Source organism: Acipenser ruthenus, chromosome 3, assembly GCF_902713425.1.
Source record: "Acipenser ruthenus chromosome 3, fAciRut3.2 maternal haplotype, whole genome shotgun sequence".
Lineage (NCBI taxonomy): Eukaryota > Metazoa > Chordata > Actinopteri > Acipenseriformes > Acipenseridae > Acipenser > Acipenser ruthenus.
The window spans coordinates 17840787-17864994 of NC_081191.1; the positions used below are offsets into that span (position 1 = coordinate 17840787).

Sequence of the window (24208 nt, forward strand, 5' to 3'; positions counted from 1 at the left end):
CAATGGATTTTAATTTTTTAGTAATTTACATACCATACCATGCACGCTACATATACTGTGAGCGATAATTTAATGTGCACAGTAATGTCAGAGACTTACCCGTGACAATCGTGATATCAAAAGCCCCTGCAGTCCAGGCGTATCTTTTGGTCAGTAGCTTATTGTGAAAGTGGAAGTGGCTTACGTTGATTGAAAATGAGCGATCAACAGATACAGCACTCAGCAGGGGACAGGCAGAGGCAACGTAAAGTGAAACTGCACTGCTCATCTTTTCATTTTATCATGTATTCCTTATTTGATGTAAAGCCTTTTTCTTTTCTCCTTTAATGCGCCCATTCGTTTCTAAAGTTGCATTGATGTACTGTATTGTTTTGGAATTCTTCTTTAAAACAGCCCGTCTCTTTAATATAACACGCATATTCAACATGTGCAGTCTGCATTGTATGAGTGACATTCCCATTAAGTTATATCTGCCTATTTCTGTACTATAAAATACATTAAATAATATGTTGATTAATTGATTGAAACCATGCCTGCATACTTATTAATGACTAGGAATCGTGCAGTGGGGGTAATGTGTTATATTATGAGTAGTATATTTGAGTATATTGGCCTACATACAATTTATATAGACATTTTCACGTACATTACGCTATATATATATATACAGGCCAGAAAAACAGCGCGCCTATCAGTGGTTAAAGCCTGGTTCCCATACGCACTAATAAATGATCACATTAATGTGCGCACTAAAATCAACATCTCATTATTCTGAGCAGGATGCTCATTTAAATACATTATCTTGCATTACCATACAAATCACATATTCATTCTGATTACCATAGTGTGGCACAATAAATATATATATATATATTTTTTATTAAGTATTTTGGATTGACTATCGAACGTTGCTGAACAGGCCTAATTGTAAAATATGTGCAAAAAGTTATTACCACTCAATTCCCAAATGCAAGGTTTTATCAGCATCAACTTCAGCTGTACACTGTATCAATCGGAGTGTGGGCAGCTGATATGAAAGTACTAGTGAACTCCTGTCTATTATTAATAAGTATGTTTATTATTATTATTATTATTACTAGTAGCAGTTTGACTACTTTTATACAAGGCTGTTACAAGATAAATTATATACAAACATATACAATATAAATACAATAATATAGGGTGTTGTAAACATGAAATACTTTGTCATCCTAAATCACGTGAACAAGACCTGAGTGACTGTGAATTCTTTTGGTTAAACATCAATGACAATTAGTAACTGGACAACCACTTAAAATAAAATACAAAGAAAGAATTGTGTAGTCTAAACAATCGTTTTGATAAGTTGAAATATAAAATGACCTTGACAAAATGTTTTGCCAGTATGCAGTACCGGCCCATACTGGCTTACTATCACCCTTGGTCCTGGGATTGGCCTAGTTGCCCTGCTCTGTACCTTCCCGAGTGTAGTGAAGTGACCAGAACCACACACAGTATTCTAGGTGGGGTCTGTTTCCCTTTTTAATTGCCTCACCACTTTATCGAGACACTTTTAATGATGACTCCACTATAACCCAGAGGTCAAAAGTCTTCTTTCCCATCCCATTCATTTTATACTTACAACCTGGATTATTACGCTTGATATGGAATACTTTACATTCCTGACATCAAAATGTATCTGCCACAGCCTGTATTCTTTTAGAATGTGTAAAGGAGTGTGGGTTATATATTAATAGTTAAGGTACACACAACACAGTAAGTAGTGCTGTCGCGCTTTCAGCACCATAGTCCACTTGAACGTTATCCATGCAGGGTAGTTTACACTTTCCTCTTATCTTTTAAAAGTACATGGAAAATAGAAAGATTGAGACTGAGAGATAGAACTGGATTACAGTAACCCAACTGATTGTTTCAGTCTCATGTGTCATGCTGCCTTTCCTAAGTAATATGTCAGCAGCTTTCTACAAAACTCAGTCCAGTGAGGGAAAAAAACAAATACAATAGAAATGTTTACTCTCTTGCAAAAAGACCTTTGCTCTCTGCTTGATGTAACGTAAAAAATGGAAGCCATCCTGCTTGTGGCCTGGTCTCGGCCTGACTCTCTTAGTAACTGCCTGCGGTGTCAGCTTGTTGTAACGTGCCCCAGCTGGCACAGCAACGGCAAATAAATCATTGCTGGACTTGAAACTCGAAAAAAAAACAACTGTGTTCTTTCCAATTAAATGTCTTTGTATGCCGCAGTGTATTAACTGTGACAAGCTGCGGGAACATTGCAGGGTTTCATCTTGTTTTCTGTGCTGCTTGACAACAGGAAGGTTTTGTACCCCATAACCCGCAACATCTCTACATTCCTCATCAGTTTATTCAGATTTAATTTATGCAATTAAAATACAATCCTGCTAAACTAGTTTAATTTAACAAACTTTGTTCAAATGTCATATGGAAATGTGGACTCTTAAACAGGGTTTTGAGTTATCCTGTCTTCATTTGGTGGTGGGGGCACGACTATGTATTTTGCCCGTCCATTTTTATTATTCTATGTTTTGTTATGGTTTGGCATTTAAACGTTTTAAAATGAAATAAAAACTGGAAAGGCATCGGGATGACTCCAGGCGGCCGACATTGATAACAAAAAAAAAAATGATACACTGCACCCTAAACAATATCTAACACTATCAGTGCTGTGAATGCAACAGAACCCGCAGGTTGTGGAGATTTCAATTTAGGAAAGATTTCAATTTAGGCTAGATAGTTGTTAGCTTGTTTTTATTCTCTATTAATTAAATTTATTCATTGAAAAAAAGGCAAGAGAGAACCAGACCGTTATTGTTTTTATATATATTTAAATGGGGAAATTAGCAGTTAATGATCCTGCATGGGGGTAGGGGTACAGGCAGGCATGAATGCGTTTAAGTTCAACACCAACTCTAAATAAAATATTGTTCCTGTTATTAAGCAGTAGTAATAATCAGAAGCAGTGGTATTTAAAAATAACAGAAGCCAGTTTTCACTTCAGTGAAGTAGGCTACAATATTTTCGTTTTCATTAAAAACTTAAATGTCCTTGGCAGCGGACTGTCTCTGTTTAGCGCACGCAAGAACTTGCAGAATGGATAAACTTAGAATTTTAAGAAAACTCATTTGAGAGCAAAACATTTGATGACATTTTTAATTTTCATAGCTATGCCTCGTCAAGCCCATAGAATTTACCGCTGACTATTCCATTACCAAAAATATGGGTTAGTGGAAAATGTATGCTGGTATAAATGATTTTTTAAACATTCTTTAAATTGTAATACCAATTTATCAGGTTCAGCAGAAGAATCACTAAGCACATTACATTTTGAAATACCATATCAGATTTTTAAAAAATGCTTTTAGCTAAAAAGGGAGCCATTTTTTATGGCAGTAGAGGTCACGTGCACAGTTGTGTATCATGCACCTAGAACAAATGAACCAAAGTAATTCAGTCTAACATTGACGGGGGCCTCAGTGAAGAGAGATTGCTCATATTACATCTTTTTCCAGTCTCATTTTATTATTACCCAGCTGTAAGTACAAGTAATCAAATTCACTCCCTATTAAATATAATCCACATAAAAATAGCGTGTCACAGCAAAAGCTAATGTATACTCCAAATGACCATGCCATACTATGATGTGCTTCGTACTTAAAAGTTACTGGTTCTGTTCATGTATTGGCTTTTGAGGACCATTACTATATTGCTAAATTAAATACAAGCACAATTAAATATATTAGAAAATGGATTGGAGATTTTCTTGAATCTGATTGGTCAATATGAGGTCCCTAAACTCTGGTAAAGGACCTTGAATGTTCCAAATGAATCTGTCAGAAAAGACGTAAATACAATCAGTATTCATTATGCAATTTCCCTTTTTTCTGCTGTAGTATACGCCCTCTGAACGTTGTGTGTCAATGCAGACTTGCTTCCTCGCTATCCTATACGTTCAGTCTATCTATTTAAATTTAGTATAGCACATGAATAGTATAGCAAAATCTAGAATAATGTTTGCTGGCAGTGGCAATACAGTAACCACAACAGCAATAGCAACCAGTCTCGGGTTTGAATGACAAGTAGTAGAAATCAAGCAAATGGATGCAGCAACTTTGAGCACATCATAATAACAACACACACTGTGCTCTCTTCTCTAACAGAGAGGCTTTGTATAAATGTCTTAACACACTGTGAACAAGTTACTGACCAAACGGCATGATCAGCAAACATATATAGGCTACTGGGCATTTTCTAATTACTATTTTTTTTTTTTTTTTACTTTAACTGATAAATTTGTATGACCTAACGATAACTTAAATACTGAAACTTACACAAATACATTGACATGCACTCAAATCCTAATTTAAGTTAAAAAAAAATGTAGTGTTAGAAAGTGATACATCGCCAGAATGTTGTACGCGTACCACAACTTGACCTGTGTAATGTCAGAAAGTGGTGCGCTGTCAGATTTTAGTACAGGTGCAATCAATTGTGATCTGATGGGTGGTTTGCTACTGTCAAAACACTGTTAATTTCATTATTTTTTTTCAAACTTAAACTGGAAACAGACAACCAATTTCTCTTAAAAGAAAAAACTATTCACGATGAACAAGACAAAATGAGAAGTCAAAATGATTGCATGATAAATATTTGCATACTATTTTTGTAATGGTGGGAAGATATGATAAATTATATTTAAAACAATGTAAAAGACTACAAAATATGATAAATTAAATTTAAAAAAATGTTAAAGACCGAAAACAGCATAACATACCACATTTGCATTGGTGCTTCCCTTCTTTCTTAGCGGAAGTTGTTTAGGAATGCGCTGAGTACCACTTTTTAACGTGTACCTGAAAATAACACTACACAGGTACTTTTATTGTTTTACATTTAAGAAACAGATTATAACAAACAGATCACAAAACATGCCTGAACAGATTTTTTGGTATGAAGTTATTATTTAGGCTACTGGAAATATCCATGACGTGGCATCGTGCATCGCTGGTAATTGAAAGCATGATGCAGCACACGACCCTGAGATTAACAATGTTGAAAACAGTACAGAAACAAATACCAAGGAAGTCAATTTTAATATTGTAAAGGTCTCAGAATTAACCATTTCAACTGGAATAATGATGCCTGGAGGCTAGCAGACCACACATGGAATTCTGAGTAAACTGCGTTACTCATGGAATATTGAGGAACACATTTGTATTCATTAGCAACTAAAACTTGAATAAAATCATGAAAAAAACTAACAGATAAACTTTTAGTTTCTCAAACATGGCCAGTACAGTGTAATAAATTGAATTTCTATATTATCGATTACATATAAGTCTTCTAGAAGTTATGCAGTGTTGTGGAAAGTCTTTTACTGTGCTGCTGAATCTCACACATAGGCATTTTTGACTCAATTTGAATCCATGCATTGATCAATGAAACTGTCCTAAATTCAAGTCCTTTGTGAATAAAGATAGCTGCAGCAATTTATCTTTGCAGCAGATTTAGGTGCGTGTACTTCGACTTAACTCTAATTAGGCCCTCAGGAACCTGCGTAAGACAGATGATTTCTGGGATGATGCATTGCAAGTCATGGCTTAGGTACAGGGTTCTCTGTTATTTGAACACATTTGATATAGAGTTTCTGTAAGTATGCCTCACATAATGTCAACCAGTCAAAGGCATAAAATTATGAAGTTAACTAATTATTTAGTGCATGTCTATGTATACACTTATATTTTCATTCTGTTTAAACAGTGAATAATGTGACTTTTGGTATCTCTTAATACATTTGTTTTATTATAAATGTTAATTATCAATAGAAAAATGTTACCTTATACAAACTGATGAGCACTTTTTTCCTTTACATTGCCTTATTTATTACATCATTGTCAAATCTCACCAACCTGCATTCCAATGAATGGTTACTTTTAAATTGTATTATGTCATGTTAAAAAGTTGACCAATAAATAACAGAAATGGCAGTGGTATTGATATACTGTAGAGTTATAAGTATGTTATTTATTGTTCCTTCATCTGTCCCTAATATATAAATATATATATATATATATAGCACTATTGCAATAACAATTGGTATGGACCGTCTTAAGTTCTTGATCGTATCAGAATCATTGTAATCTACCTATGTCTGAATTCTGGCCTCTGATTGGTTGGCCTAATGAAGGATCTTCTGATCCGCTTGCCCCAATTTTTATTAAACTTTGCTTGGGCATTACATATGACATGCTATGTTACAGATTATGTGTGTACAGCACGCCCAATCAATTCACAAGTTACCAGGAGCATCTATGCTTTCTGGGAGCTGAATTTATCATTTAATGGGTCAGGGTGCGTAACCCAGTACTTTTGTTCCTAAACTGTAAGTTTCATGTAATGTATACAAGTATGTACTATATAACAAATTTACATTATTAAATTCTATTAAGTAAAGTAAAGCACATAGGCGCCTAACCCATGGGGCAAAAGTGGCACTTCAAAATCACACAAGCCTCATTTTACTTTGCTTATTGTTTCAACCTATCAGCACCAAGCATTGCCATGCTATAGGGAGCATTTACTTTCCAAAAGTCTCGTAGCAGCTGGTTTCGCTGTGATAACTGAGCGCAGCAATGTCTGATGACAAAACATGAAAAACATTCTCTAGCATCCAGCACTACATTTAAAACAAAGCTGAGCAAGGAATATTTTAACTGTTATATGTCAATATATCGATCAATAAACAAGCCATATTATAACATGTTGTTGTTTGTTTGTTTAGCACTTCCCTTTAATAAGCTGCATGTTGGAATTATAGGTACTGTATAGCATTGTGCAGATATGCCACTGGAACTGGTTCTGCCATTTGGTGCTACTTGTCCAGTTTTGTGGGTTTACTATTACAAAAACCGTAAGTTGAAGATTGAAAAGTACAAATGAGGTTTACCTGAGCTTCTTAGAAAAAAAAATTGCTTCTTCGTCTTTGCCCCCCCACTATTAAACAAAGTTAGGCACCCCTGGTAAACCATATAATAGAAATAAACTAAACATATTCGATCATTTGTTCTCGAGACAATGCTGGACTCAGAATGTACTGGACTATTTTTTTGTTTCCCTCACATGCTAAGAACACCCCTATTCATAAACTACCTTTATCAGAATGCTATATTAAAGTAAAAATCGAGTTAATTATAACTGGTTCAAATTTGCATCTGTTGGTATTATCTATAATTAAACTGAGAACAACTGGAGCAGAAAAATAATCTTACAAGCACATACTGGAAGATTCTGCGGCAGTTCTTAGCCTAGGGCTATACAATGCAGAATTAAGCAGCACAGTAAACATCTAAATAACGTATTACATGATTATATAATTTTCTATTTTTATCTACTTAAGTGTCCATAGCATTTTAAACTGATGGTTTAGAATATGTGTCTTTTTTTCTCAAAATGTGTTAATATCCTGTTATCCTGTTTACTGATGTAATCCTGTGCATAGAACATACAGCACAATTCTAAAGTAAAATAGAAAACAAAAGCAATTTTGTAAGTTTTCCCTTATAAAAAGGTGCATTTGCACGGATGCAATGGTTTTCCCAAGGTTAGACTGTGCATCTGCCATAGTTTACCATGGTTTGTCGTGTTAATGTGCTTTACCATACCTCCCTGTGCTTTACAATGCTTACCTATGCTTTACCATGCTTTCACTATTCTTTATTACACTTTTCAATGCTTTACTATGGGAAACATGTATCAGGTTTATGACCTTCCAGCTGCACAATATGCATATAATAAGAGACACACCAGTATTAATTAAGATTAGTTAATACAATGTTTTGTGTATGATTAATAAAATACAATGAGGAGTGAACTTATACTACAGTTATGTATCCTCACATAATTTGTTGTTTAATTACACTCCTCATTTTGTTTTTTCTTGGATCCGGTGTGTTCATCTCTGCATATAAATTCTGTTGCATTTTGCTTAGCATTGCTATTCGCTGGACTCTCTCCAAGGCCACAATATCCTTTTTACATTGTGGGGACCAGAGTTGAACAGTATTCTCGGTGCTGTCTCCCCAGTTCATTATACAACCTCATCACGGGCACAATGCAACAAGCTGGAACCTGTTTGTGTTGAATCTGATAAGATCAATGGTTAAAGAGTGGAGCATTCGGCCACTTTAAGCTTTATTTGAAAAAGTATACCTTGCTCATGCTTTTCTTCATGTTTTGGAAATAAATTAGACTTTATTGAGACATATCCTTTTTTGGTTGTCTACTAAAATTTGAAGAACTAGAAAACAGGAAGATGAGTAGTTCGAAGAGACAGACAGGAGATGAAGTAATTGATAACATACAGTACTCATATGAGCACATCTAGAGGGGGCTTTGGTCAAACCACTTGGATGAAAGCATAACTCAATCTGTGCTGAAGTGGCCCACAGCCTAATTTAATACATGTGACAGGTCTGATTAGGATAACTGCATATACTATGGTTGGCATTCCAGCTCCAATTAATTCAGCCCTGAAATTCAAAAGAAAGCGTTATAATTGAAGAAGTGTGCCTATTTGAGGATGGTATTGTTTTCAAGTTCACTTTGATTTATTACATTATTTTACAGTCCAAAAGTTAGAAGTTTATTTCTCAAAACACTAATTAAGAGAATGTTTATGAGTACTCTTCAAAAAACAGTCCTGAAAAACATTTCTAAAAGAGCTACAGAACACTGTCACACTTTAACACTGCAGTGTTCCTTTTACAAAAGAATGCCTGACTTTACCTTTGCTGTATCCCATGTTGTCCGTGTCGCAGCAACATCTTTAGATATAATCTACTTTTTTAAATATTTTTATTCACACTTTATTAGACCTTGCTACGCTTTTACTGTTGTAAACTTTTATAAGGGAACTTGTGAAAAATGTTCGCTTTTTCTTGGGTGCTGATCTCCACAGAATACAACGATTGACATACAGTACTGTTAGGTTGCATCTAATAATTAGATGTTTTACAAATATTTGGGCAAAAAGAACACGTTTGTTAGATTTTTGTTTTCTGTTTAGATAAAAAAAAAAGAACCCAGTTAAAAGGCAGCAATTTTTTACATACATTTTTAGGTTACACAAGGAAATCTGCCATGTAAGCAATTTACAGAAATGCAGTTTCTGAAATATCAATATTGATTTCCCCTATGGCCTTGTTGCAACTCGTTTATGATTGTTTATGTTCTTCACGAAAAGGGGGACTTTCAGGTATATAACAAAAAGATTACATTACCCAAGATCCTCGGATCCGGAAGATCATGTGATGAGAGAAAGGAGCAAAAAACTGTGAAATGAAATACCAATTTTCTTTAGCCAAGTAGGCTATTGTATTAGTGTTAATAGGTCTTTATTTTCTTGAATTAAACAAAAAAGGATGAAATACAGTAAACTCAAAAGGACGCTCGTCCCCCTTGATCCAGGATCAGTATAAATAGTTATTTGTTGAAAGAACAAGTTTTCTTTTGTTCACAAATAAAGTATTTTTTAGTTTTAACTGAACTTTTGGTTGTGTCCTCCCTGTTTAACAGCCACTCGGCACACCCTCACACCTTTATTAAAACACATACGATACAATTTAATATGGATTTGGAGACTAAAAACGGACCTACTTGTGTGACATGCACTGTCTCTTCAGTTATCCTCTTCTGTAATATCGAGTTGGTTTGATTTCAGATGTACTTTGCTCCCTGCCCCAATTCATTCTAATGTTCTTTTTTACTTCTTTATTATGTTCCAGTATATTGCAGTCCAATTAGAGCCTACAGTACTTAATTATTTAGAGCGCAGTGATCCACCAGTACTTTGTCCATGCATTTTCAGTTTTATGTAGTTGTTTAAACATACAAAATATGTAAACCACAAGAAAACATATTACAAGATATTGAAACTAGACTCAGTTTAAACAAGATAGTGCTTAAAAGCTAATGCAAAACCATTAGCAGCAACTAGTATTTGTATGCACTTATTCTCAAAAGCCTGACCAAAAACATGTAAACCTGGTGACTGGTACTGTGAGATTACACTACACTATGAAATGTTATGGTATATGAAATATGACATAAACATGTGATAATTAAACTAGTAGAATGTATACCTAAATACAATGTGAATCTACTTAGGTACCAGCCTGAACAGAGCTGATGTCAAGCCCAACAGTACAAAGCACTACAGTATATAACAAGCACTGCATTTATTGTGTCCAATTGGCACCAGGCCCAACATTTTTCACCAGTCTCATAAGGAGACCTGGAGTTCCACTAAATAGTTCTACCCACCCAGTATAGGGGGGATTTTACCATTTCAAAGACATTTTACCATACATGTTTACCATACATTTATGCCTGTTAAGACATAGTTATGACAAAAACATGTGCTTTGGCATTTGAGTCAGACAATATAGCTGTTACAGATTTGTGCAGGAAGATCCCACTGAGATGTACAGTACAAAAAATTAATTATCAATTCCAATTTTTAAAACTGTAGTTAAAGACTTTGTTATACAATGCTCTTTCTATACCCATCTCAAATAAAATAGACAATTCTATTCTATTTAGCACAATAGAAAAAAGATTACTGTGAGTGGAGATTAAGACTGATTGTAATTGTAGGTCTATCAAGTTAGAAGAAATCAATTACAATAGTCAGCTGTCAGGTCAATATGAAATCCACACTACAAAGCAGCTGTTCTTTATATGTTAATATAATTTTATTTTGCAACCATTTAGAGCTGCTGTATCACATTATCCATAATGATAAAGAACTATGATGACAAGTAACATTACCAGACATCTCCATTTTACATCTGAAGCATTGTTTGTGGAATATCGGTATAGGTTTTTGCCTTCATGGGCTGCTTAGATGACTCATCCCTTAAATCCATAAGCTGCACAGTCAAGTTATAACAAAAAATTCAGGAATGGGACTAACAATGTACCTCCCAAATCTCCTCTGATTTATCGTGACACTAAAAATACCTTCTTTTTTTTAGGCACTAGATAGTACATATGTAGGAGTAGGGACAATGTTCCGAATATGATCTATTGTTATAATCCGCTGTAATGAAGCATATTCGTGGATTTTGTTGATATTAGATGGGAATTTGCTTCAAAATGTACATTTTATTTTTTATTGATAAAAAATAGTTTATAGTTGACATGAAACCACTAATCCCACTATATAGTGACTGAATTATTTATAAATCACACAAAAAAAGAACATAACCAATGTAATAGTTTCGAGAGAATGAGTTATTTTGATTCCAATGTTTCTCCTACAAGGAAAGTCAAATCTTAATTCAATGTACATAACATCTCTCTATCAAGAGCAGCTTTCCTCCTAGCATACCAAGAACAGAACTGCATATATTACTCTACAAGTAATGGCAAGCCATTTTACCTTTTTGATGTTTGTGCCACATTGTGGTTACCAATCAGAATACAATTTCCATACGCACAAGGCAGCGTCATTTGCAGCCAATCATCAGGCTCCTCAAGTGATCCTCATTTTGAAGGTTAGACCCTCATTTGCTTCTTGATACGCTCCGTTTGTCATATATACTGTATTCTAAAACCCTCAATAACATATATGCAAATAACTATGTCACAAACATCCCAGCTTCATCAGTGCTATAAAAAGTTGAGTTTGTTAAGTTGCTTGATCATATTCATGCGCAATTGAGTACCTAACGCTTTATGCAAAATGTTAGAATTTAATACATTTCATTATTTCATAAATACAAAATCTACCTGGCATTTCTCTTTTAAAATGAACCAAAGTCAATTGCTGTGGAAGGACACCCTTGTTTTGATCTGCAAGACATTTTGAAACCCAGCAGTGCAAGATTCTACTACTAACTGCCTATTTAGTCTTTCAGCTCCTGTGTTCGGAGTTCCAATAAATATAATTTGTAGCAGAGCCGGTATCATCATAGAAAATCTCATTCTTTTCTTTTCTATTTTTAAATTTAGTAGTCGCCAATTAATTTTTACCCTATTTTTCTCCCAGTTTGAAATGCCCAATTGTATTTAGGCTCAGCCCATCGCTACCACCCCTGCGCTGACTCGGGAGCGGCAAAGATGAACACAAGCTGTCCTCCGAAGCGTGTGCCGTCAACCGACCTCTTCTTTTCACTCTGCAGGCCCGCCATGCAGCCACCCCAGAGCTACAGCGTCGGAGGACAACGCAGCTCTGGGCAGCTTATAGGCAAGCCTGCAGGTGCCTGGCCAGTCTACACTTTATACTGCTGAAGTTCACAAATAAGTTGTGAATGGATCAACATTGCAACTACAGTATACATACATGGGACATGTACAGTAACTTCAAATCATAATACAGTCATCACTTGATACTGCGATGGTACTGCTTTTGGCAACTGGTTGAAGTCTCATTCACAAAACCACATTTACAGTATTCAAAATGTAATTTTTTTTTTCTACATGCAGAATTCTACATAGGAACTAATGTATTGTAGGTCTTTTAAAAAAAAAATCTATCTATGCATTTTCTCTGTGTTTTTTGCAGTCTTTTTCATCTTTGAAATAATATTTCCTTTATCAACATGTCAATATAAATAGGTAACACAAAGATGACTGTTGCTTTTTCAGTGAAATAATCTATTGTTATTTTCATTAGCTTGTCTCAACAACATATTTAACTTGGAGCTATATTGATACATATTTCTAGTAAGGTTGTTGGAGATAAGTAGCACTACTTAGGGCCGGACCAAATCAAAGTTAGCACTTAGTGAACGAGGACGCGAAAGCATTCGCAGTAATAAAACACAAGAAAAATTCCAAGCGAAATCTCGCAGAACCAAAACAAGCCCTTCAAAAAGCAGCTATCGCTTGTTGACTACAAGTGGGTTGAGAAGGGGGAGTGGTTTGCTATCGCCCGACCAAATCTACTCAATTCCAGCTATAAATCACATTGCAGACTTTCGCAGGACCGGATTTTATAGTCCATTTTTTTTTTATAGTCAGTTTTTGCAACAGTTCGAGTTAAATGTTTAATAAAGCAATATGTATTATTTATTTCTTGTGCAGTTATAGCCTACTATACAGCCTTGTGCACAACTGGGCTCTGGGCACAACTGGGCTCTGTATTCATTTAAGGTGTATAGATTTCAACACTTACTTTTTGTGATATTTTGTCATTTCAGTGTTCCTGGTTTAATTAATGAATACAAAACCGAGTGTCAAGGAATGTAGATAAGCTTTGGTTGAAAACTGTTAAGTGACAGTGGGCTAATTTCCTTCAAAGACCTGGGTTTGAATCCGACTGGAATTAATTTTGCTGTTGAACAGTTGTCCACATTGCAAAAATGAACACGATTTGGCAGTCGGCAGTCCATGTTTGGTAAGGGCCCAAGATTGAATAATAGTGGACAGCTGCTTTGTGAAGATGCAGTCTTACTGCAGCTTATGTACTGCACCATGCCAGGCTGTTCCTTAGAAAGGTTTATTGCGGTATACCCTAGTTAAAGCACAGCAAAAAATAGTGAAAGGATCAAACTGTAAAAGAACACACAAAGGAGACAATTCAATTGGTCTAAATAGAATTAAACCTGGTATATTAATATAAAAAAATACACTAAAGAGACTACTAGGGATGTTGGTTTTCACAACGTCCCCTTTTAAAGATTTAAACAGCTATTTAAATTATCCACCATTTATATTGACGCTGCAACGTTCAGCAAAAGCTGTGCTTGAGAAAAACTTTCCTGAACATGTGAATTTGGAGTGAATGGCGAGTTGCTGGTCAATGACTATTTTACAGTAGAGGTGGTGTAAACATTCCTAATGCAGCCACCCAGCAACGTACTATAAGAGAGAATTCACAGGCAATATGTTAGTGTTGGAAAATTATATCTCTGGGTAGAGCTCCTTCTTCTGGAGAATAACTTTAGGTGCTTGTCTCCACACTGCACTGATTGGCTGAGACTGAAGATGCATTAGTCCAGTCAGCATCCTACTGCTGAAGCAGAGAGCAAGGTACAGAAGGGAGGCACTGAGCACCAGATACAGCAGAAGCAACAACGGCTTTTATGAATCTGTAAGAGAGGAGCAGTGCTACATAAAGACTAATTGTGGCCTTGCTCATAGAGTAAAGCTGTTTTTTTTTTTAAAAAACACAAGTGTTGGAAAAGATATACAGTATATTGTTAGAGTAGGAGGCTACCTGCCTCATTGGTCAGTAAGTCAAAGTGTCCACGGAGATCTTTCACTAACAGCCACAGGGCTAGCTAACTGCAAAAACGCCCCGTATTCTATATCATACAAAAGAGAGGTCAGCCGACATGGGTAGGCAGGGACAAAACAGTGCAAACCCCGGGATACGAATGCAGCGTTCCCAGAGTCGGATGAGCCTCTCTGCGTCTTTTGAGGCACTGGCTGTTTACTTTCCTTGCATGAACTCCTTTGATGAGGAGGATGGAGGTAAGATTATTTTGCCTTAGAAACTTTCACTAACATGTGATGCATCCCTTCTGTTTATAGAAAATGGGAATCTGTGTTTATGAAGTCCTTCAGGATTATTATGTGATTGGTTTGTTAAACTATGCTCTTGTAGTATTCATAATGCTGTTGTGCGATACAAAACCAGGACATGCACACAATTATTAAATATATCCTTCCATTAACAATTGTAGTGAATATATTTTGGTATAGAACATTTGATAAGTATATATTTTAAGGAGTATTTTGGATGAGTAATTGAATGCGTAACTACACTGTATACACAAGAGTCTTGTCTTATTGTGAAGACAACCCATTCACCCCTTGTAATTTACTTTCTGTTTAATTCATGTCTTGCAGTAATTTATTTTCCATTAAAAAAAGTTTATCATCAGGTTTATTGAAAGTACGTGAAATATGTCAGCTTTGCTTTTGCATCTCATTTGTCTAGTTATTGCTGGTATTTTTTAAATTTATTTGTTAATGAAAAAAACACTACAGGTTCCTAAGATCCTGAGTGCCGTAAATCCCAAACGAATTCATTCACTTTGTTAGAGCCTAACCAGATAATTAATTATGCAGGAAAAGCTTTTTGTTTTTTCCAGTTGCTGTAACAGGCAGTAAAAAATCTGTAAGACTTGCTTTGCTTGCACTTTTTAAGTAGCCTGACGTTCAAGGATTGCCTGTAACAGTTTTCTTAAAGCAATTTTAATCAAAAGTAAAGAACTTGATTGCTGCTGTGCTGTGCAGTTTTGGTCAGAATGACCCGACTTATGGGGGAAGCATAATAAAATCTGGGCTAATTTCTTGCCTTGCTGCTGTGTATTTTTCCCTTCCCTGTGCTGGAAACACACTATCCGTAATCGAGATTACAGTCAGAGTGCTGTTGGCGTGCAAGTGTTTTTAACTAAGTATTTAAATTTCATGCCATGCAATGCTGTAGTAGTGCAAGCTTTACATTGCAATGTTCTATTCAGAAATGCACATCATGTAAGGCAGGGTGAATCTCACTTAAGTGTAAGTATGTCTAGACTGTGCTTTCACAAATCCAGCCAGTAATCTCTGTAAGATCTCTGTCACCTGTAAAATCTCTGGCACCTGTATGGGACATGAGAAAACTGCCATACATCAATGCTACCAAAAAGCTGACCCTTTTAATTACTTTATAGAGAGGGCAAATTATAATACATGTAGTGCCTTAAAAATCATTATAATTGTGACTCGTATTTAATTGCTGATTTCTATATATTGCATAATGGTATCCCAATGTATAAATGACTCTGCATGTTTGTACATTACTTTGAAATAGTGATGAACATTACTTTGAAATGGTGAAACATTTTCTTGAACTCAGTACACCTCATTTGTGCATCTATAAATATGCACACTCTTACACACACACACTGACTCATGGAAATGTTTATGTGATTTTGCACTATACATAAAATGTTCTGATACAATATTGTGTGATAATTGCCTGGTAACCAACACCAGAAGACAGACAGACCCTCAAAGTAAATGGTATCTGGTATCTCCTTGCACACTCATGCTTTGCTTGTAATAAAACAAAATACAAATTGCTAATTATTATTTTTATTTTTATTTATTTATTTCTTAGCAGACGCCCTTATCCAGGGCGACTTACAATCGTAAGCAAATACATTTCAAGTGTTACAATACAAGTAATACAATAAGAGCAAGAAATACAATAACTTTTGTTCAAGTGTGACAAACCACAATTCAATAATACAGCAGATAATATTGATAGTTACATCAGGATATGATTAAATAGAAAATACTACAGGTTAAACACTTGGCAGATTACAATATTCTGAAGTACAGGATTAAATGCAGTAAAATAGGGGGCAGATAAGAGCAAAATAAAGCACATTTAAATGAAGGGTGATAGTGTCCCAGGATACAAACAGAGGAGTTCTACAGGTGCTGTTTGAAGAGGTGAGTCTTAAGGAGGTGCCGGAATGTGGTTATTAGAGAACATGTTGGTATTATAACCCCAGAGCCAGACTTACATATGCATATCAGTGCCATTTTCCCTTTAAATTGTGACAGAAGAACTGCTAACAGGATATAGCAATAAATAATACTATATTTTAAATAATGACAACGTATAATGAAATATAATATAATGTGTATAAGTTGAAAATTGAAATATGTATAAAAGCAGTTGAATGTATTTTTTAAAATCAAAATGTAAGTAACAAAATTCATAATAAAAGACTCAAGATAGAGTAAGATAAATACTGCAGTGGCTGTATGTGGTGGGGTGATACAGCCCTTGTGTGTATTTTATGTTTATATGTATGTATGTAGAGGTGCACGGAGGGTGGGTTATGTAGCGCGGGTGATTTTAAAATGTAGATTTGTATTTAGGCATGGGGATTGTACAATCACTTCAAGTGCAGATTAAAGTGGGTATTTGTATGGGGGCACGGGGAGTGCGCAATTAGTTCACATGCAGACTGTGCCGAGATTCAATTGAAATATTGATTAAAAATCAAGTCTCGGCACAGCTGCATAAAAGAGTGAGTGTTTCACGCACATGGGTGTGTTCAGGGAGAAAGAACAGGAGAGAGTCGGGCGAGAAAACGAAACTAAAAATAATAACAATTGCTATTCGTGCTAGTTCATTGGTTTTTGTTTGTCTGTTTATTTTGGCCAACGTGCTGTTTTGTTTGTTCTGTGTTTTGTGTTTAAATCTTTTATTTATAATAAACTGGAGCAACAGCACATTCACTCACCAGTCCTGTCTGTCTACTTCCTGGCCTGATGTTACCACATGAGCCATTGTGTCACACTATAGTACACAGTATAAGGATTTGGGTTACATAAATTACTTAATATGTGCATGTAATCCCTCTGCCGTTACTAATAACACTATTAAAACAAAGTCACATTCCTTTTACAACCCAAGTGCTGCTTTACCACTCCAACTCTCAATCATATCTGTGCTACTTTAATGCTGCGCTGCTGAGACGATACTGAGTTCATCTGAAGTCATTCTGATCCAGAACCTCAGAGGTCAGGGGTCTGCAGAAGGACTGCGCAAATTGATGTAAACGAAATGGTGATCATTGTTCATGCAAAATGATCGTAGGTCAGATCACATCCAATTTCGTTATTGTAATGTAATTTATTTTATATTTTTTCTGGAATTTTTTTTTCCACAGAAGCCTCTGACTAACAAGGCATTACTGTATGTATCCTTAAAATGGACCACAGATAACTTCAATGTCAAATTGCTACAAACTGTTCTTATTCCTGGATTTGACATGACACCTTTTTTAATTTAATGACAGTATATAACAAGGTTTTTGACTGACCCTGTATGAACCAAATCACAAAAAGGAAAACCTTGGCTGTTATGGTTGCTTTTTTATTTTATAGTGAGGGGTATTTAGCTGCTAGGCAACAATATATTGTTCACACCAAGTGTGCAGGCTGCTAGGTCAATCACAGAAGAGTTGGAATTAAGTTAATGGAACTTAAGCAGCTAGCTGGTAGGAACATCACATTATACATTATAAAAGAGGTTATTTTTTAATTACTTTTCTATTATTAACCATCTGTCCTGAATTTCATAAATCCACACTACTGTAACTACTGTGCAACACTTGATGGCTTGTCAGTACAGTACTAACCTTTATACATTTCTTTCAAACAGTAATTTCTGTAATTATTTAAATATCTGGGGGTGGCAGAATTCAGAACTACATGTAAAAACTGCACGTATTCAATCACGTAAATTACAAATGTACTTGTATAGAACCATGTTTAAATATGTCAATGGCAAGTTATTCCATTTGAGAACATTTCTTTATTTAATGAGATGTTAAATCAATGTAAGTGACTCTGCATATAATGCACAGTTTACAGCCTACCTCTGTAAAGCGCCTTGTGATGATGGTCCATTATGAAAGGCGCTATATAAAAAATAAAGATATTATAGGGATACGAAGTGATTTGTTTAGTGGGTAATGCTATTCAGAAGTGGTCCTTCTAGTGGTGAATTGACTTCACACAGGGTCTGAAATCAGTGGTCTGAAAGGTCTGGGTCCCAGTCCTCAGCGCTAACCACTAAATCATACTGACTAATTGCATGATTAATTCATCCAAGGAAGAATACTTCTGAGAAAGGGTAGATTTAAAAGTGAGTACAATGTATTTTTATTTTTTAAAGCTGTGAATGGTTTATACTGAAAATAGGACTATGCTTTGCTAGGTTTGACGTTCAAGATGCATGTACTATCACACTACTGTGTAGGTCAATATTCCATTGATATATTAAATATATGATACATTAAATATATTAAAAAAAACATAAATTGTTAGGATTTCTTGAGGAAGGAAATGGCAGATGCAGATCTGAAAGCAGTACATTAGACATTCAAAATTCATTAAATGCAGATGGCGGTGGGAACAGCTGAGCACTATTTGGTTCTGGTCTAAGAGCCTTTTCTGTTTTGAAATTCTCTATTCCCTTTCTATTTCAATAAATTATGTTCAGTAATAAGCAGTGGCATGCTTTCATTGAGCTTTAGCCTCTGGCTCACAAATACAGTTTAACCCTCTTAAAACCACACCATGTATGATGAAACAAGGAGATGATACGTAAAGCAGTTTGCAAATGTCTCCTAGTCTACTACAGAACTTGTGATGAGTAGGAGTGTGACACTAAATAAGATCATACACAAAACTATATCAGGTTATCCCATCAATGGGGGGAAAAAAAACCGACTTCGCAAAATAACATCCCTCTGTGTCAATTGGAGATATACTACAGTATAATGACAGGCTATAAACTTCCATTGGATCATTATTATTTATTACAGTTTTTTAAACATGGTAATAAGCTTAGCTATCTTCTTTAAAAAAAATGGCAAACAAATCAGAAACAATGCTTATACATACTTAAATGTTATAAGCTTTCTTTGAAATAATCTCTTCATTGCTGAGACAGATTTGTGTTAAATTGATGCAACCAAATGGATATGGATATTTAAAAATTGCTCATGATTTACTCCCACTCTGGCCCAGTGCTTGATTGACAGTACAACTGTGACGTCAGGAAGAGTGTGGTCACACCCTGACCTCACTGGAGTGTAGGTTCAGGTTGCCCAGTTGGGGCCAGCGGTCAAGATCCTGTCACATTGATTGGATTTGGATCAGGAGCAGGTTCCATGGAGGAAGTCAGCTGTCACTTTGCATTACTCATCCCAAGTGATGGGAACCAGAGCATCTCAGATAGACTAATAAGATGTGAAACAACTGAGTTACATGCTTCCTATGTGCCTTTCTCCTCAAAGGCTGTAGGTGGTTCATGCATTTGTGCAAGAAACTTCCTCTTGTCTAAAACAATGCATTTAAAAAACTTGCTTAACCTAGAACTGTCGGCACACATTGAAGTAAAACAGGAGAGGGCTTGCTGGTGCAGTATAAAATATATGCAGTTTTTTCATTATTTGAATACTTAACCAGTGTTTGCACAATGTAAAATCGTGTGTAACTCACCGGTAATGGAACCAGATTCTTTATCTGTTTAAATTTAATAATTTGTCACAGGTAATGAGTATTTATTTATTTTAAAATATTTCCATGACCTAGTTTTGTTTCAAACAATAATCTGGCAACAATCATCAATAAATCATGTCCCAAACACAAGAGCTTTCTTTATGACAAACTATTGCTTTTAGCATACATTAGCTGCAGCTTAGTGAATTTATGTATTACTTCAGTTGGACCCAGATGCAACACTTTAAACAGTGCTAAAATGTCATGACTGTCTAGTTTTATCTGGAAATGCATTCTTATGTCACTATGGAGCTAATACAGGATTGACTCCACTTACAGTATCTTTAAAATGTCCATTGGCTTCTGAATCCAAACAACTGATTCCAAGAGAAATCAGATCTTTTTTGCTAACCGAGTTGTATTAATGTTTCTCTCATTGCTGTCTTGACAGAAGCTGGAGGGAAGAAACTGCGCAGTACCATCCAGAGGAGTACGGAAACAGGCTTGGCAGTAGAAATGAGAAATCGGATGACTCGGCAAGCCAGTCGAGAATCAACCGATGGAAGCATGAACAGCTACAGCTCAGAGGGAAAGTAAGTAAAACTCAACCAGAAAATGGTTAAGTAGTAATTGCTCACTATCATCACATAGCACTGGGCTTCAGATCTCCAGAATTGACAGAGTACCACCATATTATTAAACTACAGTGAACTCTTTCATGGTGATTTAATGCTTATGTTTGTAAGGTCCATAGATTATACAACAATATATACCGTATATCCTATGTTACTAAACAGTACTCAAAGCCTATGGATTGATCTAGTGTCCCAGTGCACAGCTGCTGCTCAGGTGAATAGGGAATACATACAGAGAGTTTAAGAGTGTTATTCTTCTATCCACAGCCTCATTTTCCCAGGTGTACGATTGGCATTAGACAGTCAGTTTAGTGATTTTCTAGACGGCCTTGGTCCAGCACAGCTAGTTGGGCGCCAGACGCTGGCAACCCCTTCTATGGGTAAGTAGCCCCCCTTCTTTGATGTAATATGCAATATTTATCATGCATAAAAGAGCCTGAAAATAAAAGTGTGTTTTGAACACTGAATCTTATTTTGTTTTTGTATGTTTTCAGGTGACATCCAGATCGGGATGATGGACAAAAAGGGACAGCTAGAGGTGGAAGTAATCAGAGCCCGTGGCCTTGTTGGGAAACCAGGTTCAAAGGCACTGCCAGGTATAAGAATCCACCATTCACCTAATAACCACAGGAGCTTCAATTACACTGATGAAGGCATTAGACAAAATGACTGTCTAGTTGATTTAGTGATTCATTTAAGCTGATTCATCAAGCTTTGCCCAATCCAGGGTGATGCTGTAGTTTATTTCTGTGTAATACAGGTTGATCAAATAAACAAATTGTTTTCTTATAGTTTTACATATTCCTTTGTCTTCTTGGTGTAATTGTTTCATTACACCTACAGATTTTGCATATTGATATTGCTCATGTTGATTCATTTTGTAAGTATTTCATATAAATTCGAAGGCTTCTGTCAACAGCAACTGAAGTTGGTCCATTGACTCACTGAGGTTAACTATTTTGGTTCTAGCATTTTTTCATATCAACTTAGGAAAACTCTCTCTTTAGAGACACAATAGAAGTTTGATCTTTTAATGTTTGCCAGACAAAGGTTAAAAAGTATTTAAAGTTAGAAAGTTATTGTCCATAATTGTAAAGTTTATAATATGTTCTCCAGGTAAATTGTAATTTTTTTTCTTAATGTTTCTTTACTTTGTCTCTCTAAAGCTCCCTATGCTAAGGTATATCTACTGGACAACGGAGTCTGTATAGCCAAAAAGAAAACAAAAGTAGCAAGAAAAACTCTGGATCCCCTCTACCAGCAGCAGCTGTCATTTGAGGAAAGCCCAACTGGAAAAGTCCTACAAGTAGGTTTGGTTGACTGTTTTCACTACTGTTACTACTAATTTGGGAGCCAAACTGCATGAATATACCACCAATCAGAAATACACTACTAATTAAAGAGGATGCAATTATGGCTCTGATAAAGGTTTGGATTTGATCGATTTAGTATTCCAATAACCTTGGTAGACCAAACTGTATCTGTGTAAGATACATTTTATACATCTATATTCTATATATTAAAAGTAATAAATTATGTAGTAGTAACATTGCCACTCATCTGTTTCTTTGCAGATAATTGTATGGGGCGACTATGGACGCATGGACCATAAATCCTTTATGGGAGCTGCACAGATACTTTTAGATGAGCTTGACCTGTCCAACATGGTGATTGGGTGGTTCAAGCTCTTTCCCCCTTCCTCATTGGTGGACCCAACCTTGGCACCTCTGACTAGAAGAGCTTCCCAATCATCACTTGACAGTTCAACTGGACCTTATGCTCGCTCATAGCAGTCTGGAAACAAAGCGTTGTCAAAGCATCCAGTGTCCAAGTTAATAGTCTTAACAGGTCACAAGCCCTGGTTACACTGCATGCTTAATGTTGTGTCTTCTGAGCCCGTTTCTAGGGAAGTGGTCCTGTGTTTTCAGAGAAAGTCGCACACATTGTGCGCCAAGAAGGCCCTCGGGGGTAAACAGGCGGAAGCTGTAAAGAACTTATACACCTGGAGTTCAGTCCAATCTGAAGCCATGGAAAAAAAGAAAAAAAAACTGAGAACCAATCAATGAATTCAATAGAAGTCCTTTTTTTTAATGTCATATGTTTCTTTTTGTTGTTGCACCCGAATGATTGGGTCACGTGATTCTCCTGACCAGAAGCTTGGTTACGCCACGCCAATAAAGCCAGCTATGGAAGAAGCCTCTGAGGACAAGGACAAGGGGTTGGGAAAATCTCTCACCCTCTACCCAAGATATGTATCGTAATCTTAACAGCAATTCTGTCGCAAAAGACTATTTTCTGAATTAATGGCAATACAGAAGTGGCAACCATTGAAGCTCTAGAATCTTTACACCAGAACCCAAAACAAAATGAACTTTGTGATCTAATATAATAATTTCTCTGTTAATATATTGTATGAAATAAAATAATGAAAAAAAAAATGTTTTTGCATGGACACAAATTTAGCTGAACTTTAAAAAGAAAAATGAAAAAAAAAACTATTACAAATTATTTTCTTGAGGCTGCAACTTGCAAAAAAAATTTAAAAATAAACAGATCAGCCATTTTCAACAATTTATATTATTTTTAAAAAATAAATTTCACTAGTGCATGGTTTTCAAGGGGAGTGAATGCAACAGCGTGATAAAAAAAAAGACACCATGTTTATCATTCTTTAGACCATTCATTAGTCTGTGTTTTTGCAGACATCCTATTATGGAAAGCTAAAAAGAATACTTTCCAGCAAATGTTTAAAAAAAAAAAAAATCTGTTTATGTGACAAAGAGAAGCTTAAAATAAATGTAAAATATTTATTTCATTGTAAAGGCGCAGGCCTTATAAAGATAAACATTATGTACAAATTGTACAGGTTTCTCTTTCCCTTTTCCTAGAGTGACCATTGTACTCGTCAGTGCGACTCGTTGTCTAACCCCCTATTACACTGCAGATTTGGTTCAGGGTTGCAGATTATTCTGCATTTCTGGGTTCGTTAAGTATGATTTTTAATTTTACTTTCTTTTTTTTCTTTTTTGTTTTTGTTTCTCAAGCATGTTGAAAATGTTTTTTTGCAACATGGCTTGGGCACACGTTACAGTAACTGCATGTATTTGATAAAGAAGATATCTGGAAATTTTGCAGTTTCTTGTATAGTGCATGTTAACTAAGTTACATTTTTTCCTCACCTGGAAATTGAATTCTACAGCAAATTAATGACTGGACTCGACTTGTGGCGACTGTAAAAGCATTGTGGTGAAACATTCCACCTCCCAGCATCATGGTTTTATTTCAAGAAAGTGCATTTCATATAAAAAGTAAGAAAGAAATAAGCCACAAACCGAAGAACATAGACCTTACAAGAGACATTCTAAGAAAAACAGCAAAGGTTACATATGTAACATTGTTTTGCTGTAAAGTTCAATTTTACAAGCACTACTTCTGAATCTATGAAAGAATTGAAGGTGAACGTGGTATGCAAAGATGAGAATTTGCCAGACAATGTACACTTTTAGTTGTTTCTTGTTTTTTTGGGGAAAATA

General features: G+C 35.6%; 1 protein-coding gene across 39 annotated transcripts in view; it reads left to right on the forward strand.

Moving 5' to 3' along the window:
- The window catches only part of LOC117394363 (regulating synaptic membrane exocytosis protein 2-like), a 265103-nt gene extending 241876 nt beyond the window's left edge, over positions 1–23227 (forward strand). For 37 of the 39 annotated variants that reach the window (XM_059012665.1, XM_059012653.1, XM_059012645.1 and 34 more), the window contains 5 exons: positions 20492–20633; positions 20943–21055; positions 21170–21271; positions 21842–21981; positions 22250–23227. In XM_059012665.1, coding sequence (XP_058868648.1) covers positions 20492–20633; positions 20943–21055; positions 21170–21271; positions 21842–21981; positions 22250–22465 — 713 coding nt within the window. In that variant the 3' untranslated portion in view covers positions 22466–23227. Of the gene's footprint in view, positions 1–14054; positions 14494–20491; positions 20634–20942; positions 21056–21169; positions 21272–21841; positions 21982–22249 lie in introns of those variants that run through there. The other 2 variants (XM_033992575.3, XM_059012647.1) reach the window with 2 other exon arrangements.
- Positions 23228–24208: the final 981 nt, after the last annotated feature.